A 12,645-nucleotide genomic window follows, 5' to 3' on the forward strand; every position below is an offset into this window, starting at 1 on the left:
ATACAGTCTCCCATATTACATAATTAATGACTTGTTTTGTATATTTCAAAAAGTCAAGAGTGCTTACTTTTAAGATTAGGACCTTAAGTATGTGCATCGTGATGTAAAAGAAAACCACGAATGTGTGTTTACAAGAAGTGTCAGTACAAGTTAGAGGGGATAAATATTTGAGCTTGTTTTAAACATTAATGCAAACTTGCAATGTCTTTTTTTTTCATTTCCAGTGGGTGCACTCTTTATTACGAATCTGTGCCATCATCAGTGTTATTTCTGTTTGTATGAACACTCCAAAGACTTTTGAGCATTATCCTCCTCTCCAGTATGTGACATTTGCTCTTGACACTCTACTGATGTTTCTTTACACTGCAGAGATGATAGCAAAAATGCATATCCGTGGCATAGTTAAGGTAAGTATTTGGAAATTAACCTATATATGCTCAAGAAAATTGAGATGAGTACATACCACTGACATCTGATCTTTCTTTCATAACTTCTCAGTTCCTTTTGCTATGATTGTTCTTAGCTGCAAGCAACAACGTGGAATATAAAGAGAAAAGACAGCTCAAGAAATACGTGACTTTACTGCATAGTTAATCTCCACCTAAATTTAATATTAACCCATTCATATTAATGGGTTCCTACTAAGAAATAGTTAGTTTCATTGTATTAATTTAAAGAATGAAAAACAGAATAATCGGCATTTACATTAGCAATAATCTTTTGTAAATGTCTGGAGATGCATATATTGATATAGAACTTGGATTGCCTTTTCACAAGACTGGATATTTTGTTGTGTGGTTGCTTTATTTAAATGAGAGCTTTATGTCCTACTGTGAGCTGAATGAAAATGCAATCTTTCTTTACTGTATTTTTTTCCTTAATAGGTAAACAAATGATTCTGTTATCATATATTTACTGTTGTTGCTGTACTAGCTTGTATGGGTAGGTATGATATGGGAGAGTATTAACCTGCATAATTTTTCAGTGGTCATCAGTTTTTAGAATTATTTTACTGATTGTTTCTAGTCTTCAGTAAAACAAACAAAAAAACAAAAACAAGTTTGTCTTATACATAGTAAAATACATCTGTGGTGCTTGTTAACAATACAGTTTTATCACTACTGCAGGGAGCATATAGTCACTGTGTCTGGTGACTCCAGACAAGTTCTAGTTAGCTCTTCAGTTTCTTCTGAGTTTGTGGGTAGCACTTTTTGTTCGCTGCCAAACTAAGCTGTTATGCCATCGTATATAAAGAATTTTAATAGTAAAAGTTGGAGCATTATTAATATTAGTATTTAGGAAAGTTACTGAAACAAGATGATTCTGATAAAATATTCTCATTTTATGTAAAGCCAAAGTAATCCTTTGTGAAGTGGTATTTCTGGCTGCAAGCTATTGATTATTCAGAGATATCCATTAGGCAGGTGGTTATGAGGACAAAGAGGCTCACAAATGGGGAATTAGTGACCAATGCGAGCATTCGAACAGTGCAGAGTTAATGAGTTACTATTGTAGCCAGCATGGACTTTACAAAGAAATAGGTATGTAAATATTATAGCAGAAGGAGAGAAATGGATGGCCAACAGCATGACTTTTGTACCAAGCTTGTTTTCTCAGCCTTTGTGTATGGAAATACCAGCTTCGCTCACAGTCAACACCTAGGGGCAACAAATAACATATTGATGCATATTCTAATATCTTTCATTAGGTTGTTTAAATTGTTATTTTTGTGGATATTATGAACTTATCTTTGAAGCACATCTGATGAGTTTGTCCTCAGAGAATGAATAGCAGTCTGGAGTTTGTTCCACTGTCCTGAATTGTGTTATACATGTATAAATAAGGATGCAGATTACTTGATTTTCACACTGACATTTTACTCTTCCTCTATGGGATAAAAGTATGGTAATACAGATTATGCATAACCACTGTTGGGAAAAGATAAAGTAGAAACTAACTGCATTTATTGTTACTGCATTTATTGTTATTTTAACAAATGAGTATTTGCTTACAATTAATGTATTATAGCATTCAACACTAAATGCAGTTACACTTTAATGAATTGCTCTCTTTTGTGCTATTTATGGTGTTGTAGACTGGTTTAGGTTTGAAGGGGACTTTCAAAAGTCACGTAGTCCAACCTGCTGCCCAGGGCAGATCCTGTTAGATTAAGTTGTCCACTGTTGTGTCCACACAAATTGTAGACTCCTCTGCAGATGGAGATTCCACAAGCTTTCTAGGAAGCCTGCTCCAGGATTTGATCATGCAAAAAGTATGCTTCCCTAATACTTAATCAGAATATTTATGTTCTACCTTGAGTGCACTGTATCTTGTGTCACCTCTGTGGACCTCCAAGAGTTTCACTCCATCTTCTCTGTATCCCCTGATGAGACAGGTGCAGACAGCAGGAAACTCTCCCCTCCACTTTCTCTTCTGGAGCACGTTCAAAGAAGGGCAACAAAGCCAGACAGGGGTCTGGAGCACAGGCTTTATGAGGAGAGGCTTAAGCAGCTAGGATTGTTCAGTCTGGAGAAGAGGTGGCTCAGAGGAGACCTCATTGCTCTTCATAATTATCTGAAGCGAGGTTGTTGTAAGCTGGAGGTTGGCCTCTTCTCTTGTATAACTGGTGATAGGACCAGAGGAAATGGCTTCAAGCTGTGCCAGGAGAGATTTAGGCTGGACATTAGAAAATATTACTTCTCTGAAAGAGTGGTCAGGCAGTGGAATGGGCTGCCCAGTGAGGTGGTGGGGTCACTGACCCTGGAGGTGTTCAAGGAACATTTGGATGTTGTGTTGAGGGATATGGTTTATTGAGAACTACTGGTGATGGGTGGATGGTTAGACTGGGTGATCATGTGGGTCTTTTCCAACCATGGTGATTCGATGATTCAATGATTGTAAAAGCTCAACAGATCCATGTCACTCATCCTGACTTCCTACCCTTTTCAGTGGTCTTCTGCTAGACTAGCTCCATTATATCTATGTCTTTCCTGTACTGGGGAGTCCCAACCTCAACTCAGCTCAAAACGAGGTGTGAATGTGGTCTCGCAAGTTCTAATTAAAGGGAAAAGGTTACTTTACTGGGCCTGCTGGCTGCCCTACTGATGTGAATAGGGATGAATTGTAGCTGAACTATGTGAACTTGCATTATATACAGTAATCTTCATAAAATAATGTTAGAATAGAATTAGCCTTAATTTGTGTGAGCTATTAAATTAGTTTTCTTTTAATATGCTACCTACATGTTTCTTTGAATGTTAATCAATGAATAATCCATTTAAGTGAATTATTCTATTTGTTCTTTGGATTATTGATTCTAGGGAAAATATTGCTTCAGTTATTATTACTATAACTCTGCCAAGAACATAATTGCCTATGGACATAATGGCAATCGAAGTAAAATACAGCACTGTTTAGAAGCCTATTAACATACGTTAAAGGTATTGCATATGAAACATCTTTATTGAAGAGAAATTGTCTATGAGTTATGGTCCTGATTTAAGTGCATTCAAAACTTTTAGAGAACACAGGTTCAATTAATATATTGCTTTATGATTCTACTGAACTTCACCATCAATCAGTAATTCTGTAGAGCCTTTGGATTTGAAGTGCTAACAAACTTTTCAACCTTGATAAATGCAAAATTTTGGTCCAGACATAAATCTGATTTATGGGAAAGATAGGTAAAATCCACTTAAGTCTCAATTTGTAACAGTATAAGTATAGCTGAGCTAAGAAGATATTTGAAAATGTTAAGTCATGTCTAATTAACACCTTCTGAGAACAAATCATAAACTTACTTCCTCTGGTTCCCTGGGGGTTTAGAAAAGGTAGCTTCTGAAAATTCTAGCCTTTTCTCTGTAAAAAAGATTCTCTTTACCCTGTGTAACTAAGTGAGAAAATAAAGTGATGCATCCATCCAAGTGCTTTGTTATGCCAGAAGGAAAGTTAAACTGAGATGTTGCCATGACATTGTGTCTTCTAGTGCTCAAGTTTCCTCCTGAATAATTATTCTGTGCTAGTTGAATCTATTTAAAATTTGGGCTGCCTGTACCTTGTGAATAATGGTCATTGCTTGTCCTATTTGACAAGATTCAGTCAGAGGAATTCAAAGGCAATACTCATATCGGCATCTACCACCTTCAGTATTCACATATATGCAGGCAAGAGGCATGAAATACAGACATTAAATAAGTCAGGTGAAATCAGGGTCTGAAGTACTTTCGTTTTCAAAACAGTATGTTGGTATTTCTTATTATCACATTATCGTATGCTGTTGACTTCTAATAGGTGTTTGTTATGCTGAAATGACTCTTCTGAAAGAACTGAAACAGGGATAAAAGTGCAGTCACATTGAATTGTGTATATAGGCACTATCTGGGAAGAAAAGCCTGAAGAGCTTACGACATGATACTATTATAATTGTTTTTAGTATTATAGACTATTGTTGCTACTCATAGTCTTAAACAAACATTAATAACATCTCTACCATAGAAATTCATCTCTGAAAAATGCAGTTCAGGCCATAATTTCTTACTGACTGAGGTGTTATAAAATTGTACGACCATTTGTGCAGTGTTGGGCTATCTACATTCTATAAAACATACATACAAACATTAAAACCATCTTGTACTGAGTTGCAAAGTTTTATGAGATAGAGAAATAGACCAAGTCTGTTACTTACAATATAATTTGACACTTGAATTCTAAATTAATTCTGGAATACTGATAGCAAAATTACAAAATTGCAAAACCATGACAGTTCTAAACTGAAGAGTGTTGGCTTGTGTTAGAACTCGCTGAGAAATAATGTGAAATAGCTCAGAAAAATACTGTGCACATGGTATTAAACCTATATGAAATAGATTTTAAATAGAAATTGAAGAATAACTTTCAAGAATACTAGTTGGTCTCCAACTGAAATTAAACGTTAGGTGTTGATTACTTTATCAAGGTATAAAAGAAAATGTGGCACCTAAATTAATGGATTATCTGTATTACTCATGCCAATATTTTTGTACCTTATTTTGGTGTCATTATGGCAAAAATTGTCTCTTTGGGGATTTAATGTTTTTTGGGGGATTTAAATGTCTTTTTTTTTGGGATTTAATAGAGGTGTTTTTTTGTTTTTTTGTTTTTTTGTTGGTTTTTTTTTTTTTTTTTCTTTTTTCCATATATCAGCTAACAAAGGAAATTAAAGAAAGTCAGAAGTAACGGCTTTGACATTTATACTGTTGTTTAATCAGTTACATTCACAGCAAACTTTTGTATAAACTAAAAGAGTTATGACTACAAGTGTTGGACTTTTTTTCAGTAGCACAGAGTGCTATTCAATGATTTCAGAATTCCCCCAAGTCTGAAGTCATATACAAGCTGAAATAAAACTTTATCTACCTCCAGCCCCATCACAGGAGCTGCTTCTGTTAAATACTGCTGTCCAGTTTCCTTCATTAGCTGAAATCAATGGCTTTCAGCATGTCAGGTGTTGCTGGGCAGTGTTAGTGCTATACAGGAAGCCCACTGTCATCACCATTTTTCTGACAGGTGTTTTGGTTGCTGTAGCTGCTATCTACAGCAAGGACAGAGATGACCGGAGGCTTGTCTAAGCAGCACAGACTTGCTGCTATGTTCATTTCTCTGCAGCTAAATGGAGTTGTGCTCCTGCAGTTTAGGTGTAGGTGGAGCAGGAATTTCTGTCTTGTGATGAGTACTTTGGTTGCAGTCATCTAAATTAGGCTCTGCCATGCTTTCTAGTTGTATACTGCCTCCTTTTTTTTTCGGTCACGTTTGCTTGCATTAGATACCTTTTTGCTTCTTAGTTTTAGGATTTAAAATAGAAACACTTTTAGTAGAACTCATCAAAGCTAATTTGCAGGTCTGTAGTTGTCTGTAATTAGCTGTTTACTTTTGCATCAAAAAGAGGCTCTTCCAAAAGTCAGTTCAGCTGGCCTGTTTTTTGATTATAGGGAAGCATTAAGTAATGAGGCTGGGTGGTATCACCTAGCCTTTAGGTATCTTACAGTGAGTGGTTAAGCCAACTCCTGGTTTAGAGCTTTTTAAATCAGTCACTACGGAAAATATTACTACAGCTGAGTGCCAGCTGAGTCTTTAACTGTGGCGTTAGCTCAGTTATGCTTAAATGAGTTTATTTCATAATAATCCTCATCCCAAAGTTAATCCATGAGTCAGAACAATCAAATTGTTGTTTAATTTACTGCAAGTATTTTTTTCTTTTATTTTCAGTGTTTTTAACATTAAGCATTCCACCTTCAGCTAGTGAAAAATTAAAAAATCAGTTTAGTCTTTCCAATAAGGTTACACATTTAAGATAGAAAGATACCGATTTATTTTCAGTGAAACCCTGTCTGATCATTCAGTAGCTTGATCAGGTCGGTTTGTCCTGTGCTACAGTCTGAAAACAAGATGAAAGCTTCGAAATGCCTGCACTCTGTGGCTTCATATAACCTGTGTACTCCATGGCATTATATGAATTAAGGATCAGAAAGTTGTGTTGTTTCCAAAGGTCAGATGGTAGAACAGAATATGTGGCTCCTGTTCTCCTGTGTCAGCATGCATGGATGCCTTGTGGTGCCTGTTGGTGAGTAATCTGTTGTGGGGTGTGCAAGTCACAAAGAGGATTAAGAACCTCAACATGGAAGGCCAGAACAGACAGAATTGGTGGGGATGAGAAAATTCAGAGATTGTGTGATTGAAGAAAGTGTAATTCTGTGGAGGGCAAAAAATAGTGAATATTACTTGCCACTGGCAGCAAAAATGCTCATTAAGCAAATATGAAACAAAGATCTAGTTAACTTTAGTTTTGAGTTTTGACTATGCCTAGGGATTATGTGGTGAAAACTATTTGTCCTTACAATAAATTATTTTACGTATCTATATGAAAAGTCATAATTCTGTCCTATGCACAAAGCTATTAGAATCCTAGATGTTTAGTGCAGGTCACATGCCATTCTGTGCTGGGAGAATGTATTTTACAGCAAATTGTCTTAAAACTTAACTACTGGAATATCCAGTTAAACATCAGTGGCAGCTATGATTGATAGGCTTCAAATATTATTTCATAACAGTACTGATATTCGTTACTAGAATAAGCCTTTCAGTCCTGTGTTTGTTGTGCAGTTTTGCTAGACACAGGTCCACTGCAAGGACATCACTTTCCTGCCTATTGGGATCCTGTTGCTGGCCGAATGCTCTGATGCTGTTTCCAGTCACAGGAAATTTAAGAAATTAAAACTGATTATCACAAAAAAAAACAAATAGGAAATTGCCCGCAGCACGCTGTTAGTTCATTGTTACTGTCTGGGGGCAGGATAGGGGCTGCTGCACTAAAATATACACACCTGTCTCTATGGTTACTTGCTCCTGGTTTTGTTGAAGTGTTTATTACAAGGAAGTAATGACTCATATTACACAGTGGAGCTTTTTTTGCACAATTTTTGTCTTTGATTACTAGAAAATCAAAGGCATTTAAATTACTTACTAAGTTTACATAGGCATTATTTCAAAAATAAAAATAATTTTTCTAACCAGTCAGTGGGTCATAGAAATTTTTTGTTGCAAATCACTTTGGGGGCATGGATAAATGTGTCCAGTACAACGTGTTTAGTGAATTGCTGTGGAGATCATAATTTAACCTTAAGCAGATAAGAAAAAATATAAAATATATTGACATTCATCATGCATTTTTAAAACAATTTTCAATATATAGGCTGATGAGATGAATGAAACTTTTTAGTGATGTTACATAAATAAGGGGCATTACATATACAGAGCAAATCATCAAGAGGAAAAGTTGTAGTGGTATCCGTCTCTGTGCAAGTGAATAAGAACATATATGTGAATCTGTATTTTCATGAAGAAAAGGCAAAAATTGTGGGGGACTTTTAAGGTAGTAACCTCAATGAAAAAAAAATGTTTTGTGTATTGCATTCATCACCACTAAGGAGAGTTTTAAAACATTGCTTTCTTATGGCCATACTAAGATAGTTGTTTCTTTAAACTTTTCCTGGGCTTTGTAGAATAAAATGGCTTCATCAGTGATAAAATCCACCTTCTGAAAGAGGCCTCTTCCTTATGTACTCCACCTTTCATCACTGTGGCTGATTTCTGTTGAAGGAGGACTGCCAGTGATGGTTGTAGATGTGAGTTTCATTACATGGGTTTGCCTATCAAATCTCCCAACTCAAGTCTCCCAGCTGTATCTGCTATTTCCAGGTTTGAGCTCTCAGCTTGAACCATCTGGATCCAGAGCAACCTGTTGTATCTTCTGGAAACCTGACAGCTTCGGGATGGCAGGATCCTGCCAAACATCATGTCGCCTTCTCAAGGCATCAGAGTATTTCTAAAAACAAGCAAATATTCATGCACATGCAACTGAGTAAAGAACTGGAGTCTACCCAGAGAACTGGCATCTTGAGGAGGTAATGCTAGAGGCACAGTGTCGATGACAATTCTGGATTGGAAGGCACCTATATAGACTGTAGTACTCTATTGAAAACAGGGCCTTCAATATAGTTGTAAGTAGTTGAAGCTGTCTTGAGTATTTCCAAGAAGGGAGGTACTAGAAACCTGGCCGACATAACTGGGCAACCTGTTTCATTGTTTAATTATTCTCATAGTATAGATTTTTTTTACAGGTAGTGTATTAATCCTGCTTCTGATTAGCCACTTTAAGAGTTGATGAACCGTTACGACATCCAAGGGAGCTGCGTCAGCTAGTAAGACAATCCTTATGACACTGAATACAGTTGGATAATGAGCAGATGGAGGGGGAAATGAAATTCAGTTTGTCTGTGTGGTAACCCATGAAATCTCTCTGCAGGATACATTGGCACCCATCTGCTGTGGAGTAGTGTCTGTAGAAAGCAGCGGTGTTACACACTGGTGGAACTTACTACCCCACAGGTTCTGTAGGCATACCAGGTGCTGACAGGGAAGTGTGAGTTCCTAGTTAACTGCAGAGGGAGGCCATGCCTGGCAGCTCTCCACATTGGACTGTCCACATTACTTATGCCTCAGCTGAACTGAGATACTGTATGCTGATGTTGTGGGTACAGGAGGGGTGTTGAGGCATTTTTTTCCATTGGTCTGTGGAAACAGTCATTCCCTTTGATGCTTTTTGTACTCGGGGGGAAGGAGTGTTATGTTTTCATGTCTGCTAAACCTTAACAGTTGTGTTTAAAAATACCTTTTAAAACTCCTTTTCTTCTTCTTCTTTTTTTTTTTCTTTCCTTTTTCTTTTCTTTTTTTTTCCTTTTCTTTTTCTTTTCTTCCCCCCCCACCCCCCCCCCATTGTTTTACGGCAAATGCTGTTAGAGGATTTCTGGCAAGTAGAATAGACTTTGTTTGACTACTTGAAAGTGTTGATTCTTAGTTCATTGCAGAGAATTCTTAAATTCATTAAAACTATTCCCTTTTGTTAACTGTGTATGTCTTTCTCTGAATTGCCCAATTAACATTCTGTTTCTGATCTAGTTTTTTTGTTTTCTGGGTAATTTTGCTATTAGTGACAGCAAGTGAGATGATGAATAATATAGCTCAAAAGCCTCTGATTACAATATGAAAAGTAAAATACTAAATTTGTTGAACTTTGTTACATAAGTTGACAAAAATCAAGCATACCTTCAGCCTGCACCTGAGATTGTGTTTTAATGAATGAAACATTCATGGTAATTCCTAAAGTAAACTGAAAATTTCAGCAAATTCACTTTTATTTTAATTTTATAATACAATAAAGTAATTATTTTGTCAGGATTATTGCTGTTTTTCAATGGTGGATTTCATCTGTGTATGTCTGCTTTCAGTAGCATACGCAAAATCACCCTCTAATTCAAAGGACAACAAAAGATGTGTTTTGTTTTCTCATATTATGAATAGAGTAGCTTCATTTTGTCTGCTGTAATATCAAGTGATTTTTTTTTCCAAGGCTTCTCTAGTACAGAGTACAAGATTAATGTAAACACTGCATTGTGTGTTATGACAAAGATAGATTATACAATTTATAGCATGTTCCTTGGAAGCATTTGATGATGGAGCAATTCAGTGCAGTACACAGTTAGTTACAATTTGAACTTGTGTAATTCTGTGATGGTACAGTAATATTACACAACCATAACCATTCAGAGTTACGTTTCACTATTGTAATTCCAGTGGCTCTCCCAGTTGAATCACTGCTAAGTGAATGTATTTTAGAATGTATTTTAAAGAAGTTCTAGCACTGTGAATGAAGACTTTGAAGAAAAGAAGACAAACAGAAATGAAAAATGTTGGCCCTGATCTTTTATTGTTTCTTCTTTTCTCAAGGACAGGCTTTTAAATATATATTTTGTTTCATTTTGAATTGATGCTGTCATGTTTGCAGGAGATTAAATTTGAAGTGACCACCCATTTTAGAAAGAAAACAACTAATGTCTGATACATAAAATAATTTTATCTGGGGACAGGGCAGGACAATTCAAAACAGAATTCTCTTATGCTTGAGGACGGTCTGGGGAGTATTTGACAGTTTGGATGCTGGGTTGGATTTGTCCACATCACTCTTCTACTAAATAAACCCATGAACTGCAGGTTTTTAAGGAAACGGGAGAAGTTTGGAGATTAGCCAGAAACATGAGTGTACGTGTAGGTGGGGTAGGAGCCAGGTACTCTCTGTGTGTTTATTTTTATCTGTGTTTGCAGGGAAGAGAGAGTTCACCCAAAATTTTCCCTTGAGATCTGTTTTTTTCCTCTCTTCTATTCTCACTCCTTTCCATACAGTGCCTGATGAGGCCTTTGGGGGGAAGGGTGGTTCTTCTGTCCCCAAGTCAGTTGTGCTCTCTTTCCTTGCTCACGCTTTTAGCATTATGGTAACAAAAGTCAAGGGGGTTTATTCTTTGTTTTCCTTCTATTTACTGATCTGTATTTATGCTGCTCCTAAAATGCCAGTGTCAGCTTCCACCTCTTAATGCCTATTTGTAGTGCTACATGGAGTAGCCCACATGCAGATATGAAAAATTTGCTCTGAGGTGTTGATGTGCTTTTTTTATCACCACAACAGGCAGGATCCAGCAACCACGGCAGAACAAGCTAGCTGGTTGTTCCCAGGCTTGCTTAGGCATCACATTTATGCCCTCTTTCAGCTATCCTTTTTGTCTGAGGCTGGGTGAATAATATTCACCTAACAACAGACCCAAGGCTGCAGATCTGCTTTCCAGAGCAGATGACGATAAATCTGATTACCATCAGAGCAAATGTCACATCACCTTTTCTGTTTCACTTTCCCACAGAGGCAGCTGGAAGAGGTGGGAGGAAAAGATTCGGAAAACAGGTTGTAGTCCAGGATGAGAGAGAAAAAGAAATTCCCAGAGGCAAACAGGGATGCAGAGGAGGCTTTTCATTTGCAGTGATTTGTTGCTTATCCTGCAGCGTTCCCGAGAAACAGGGCAGAAATGACCAAATTGACAGACTGCACTATCATCCAGCTAAACTGTATGCTTTACCACTGAGTTATTGGAATTGCTTAACAAAATTAGCAGACATAATCAATCTTCTAGCATGCTGCCTTATGCATTTCAACTGTTGATTTAATTTTGTCTTTGGCAAGGTTGACAACAAAATAAACTTGAATTAAAAACCAGTAGTCTGACCAGTCTTCCCTTCTGGTAGATATTAGACTGCTCTCATGGTATGACTTCCTCAAGTGAGATATGGCTCCAGGCTGTGGCTCCATCTGTATTTTATACTGGCTCACATTTTTGATGAATTAGGTCTTATAAATGTAGCCTTTTTGTAAATGTGTGTAACTGCTCCTGAGGGCACATAATACTGTCATTTTGTTTTATCTGTAATGCGCTGGCTATAGCTGAGAAAGTGTTATCGTTTTGCATCTCAGTACTGTAATAGGGGTGTCAGTATACCAAGTGAAAATCAAAAATGAAGGAATGAGTAATATGTTGTATTCAGTTATTGTAACAGTGATGGTGTATGGGAGATTGGTAATCACAGCCTGAACCTCTGATTAATCAGCTGAGGCAAGTATGGGGTCAGCTGTGGGAGCACAGGTGAGAGTGATGTAGCTGTGCTCCCGGGAGGGGTGGAGCTTGACTCCATCCCCTCTAAGACCTCATTTAAGGGCTGACTCCCACTGGAGCAGTATCTCTTGGAGATCGCTCACCAGGGAGGACTGCCCCAGCTGCTTCAGTCAAGGCACCACCATTGGTGAGTTTTTCCTTTACTTATTCACTTATATACCTTCTGTACATTTTGTTACCATCGGTACATTAAAAACCAATACAGATGGTATTAGAGGAAAAAATGGTGAAATAAGGAGTGTGTATGGAAGTGATTTAATTTTGGACCTGCTTACAAATATGCAAAGGAACACTAAGATCTTATGCTGAGTTTGAGGTATTCTTTCCTATAGCTGTATCACCATGGAAGGATTAAAGTGTTCTTTCAGGGCAGAGAATATTGCAGTTACAGACTGTTATGTCTGTTCTTTTGGAATATCAAATTCCAGATTAATTTAGATGAGCACCTCTGAGAGCGAAACAGCCCTCTAATCCATTCCACATGGACTGTTTACCTAGAATGCCATTTCCTTGTTTTTTTACTAGTCTGGCAATGGTGCTGGCCTGGAATAAATAAATG

The 12,645-nt window shown here is 37.2% G+C and overlaps 1 protein-coding gene across 3 annotated transcripts in view; it reads left to right on the forward strand.

Annotated features, from left to right (window-relative positions):
* NALCN (sodium leak channel, non-selective) overlaps nucleotides 1-12,645 on the forward strand; it is a 204,643-nt gene that overhangs the window by 12,488 nt on the left and 179,510 nt on the right. For all 3 annotated transcript variants that reach the window (XM_072346553.1, XM_072346568.1, XM_072346562.1), the window contains exon 3: nucleotides 225-407. In XM_072346553.1, coding sequence (XP_072202654.1) covers nucleotides 225-407 — 183 coding nt within the window. The remainder of the gene's footprint in view (nucleotides 1-224; nucleotides 408-12,645) is intronic.

The sequence above is a fragment of the Excalfactoria chinensis genome, chromosome 1 (assembly GCF_039878825.1).
Source record: "Excalfactoria chinensis isolate bCotChi1 chromosome 1, bCotChi1.hap2, whole genome shotgun sequence".
NCBI classification, from domain to species: Eukaryota; Metazoa; Chordata; class Aves; order Galliformes; family Phasianidae; genus Excalfactoria; species Excalfactoria chinensis.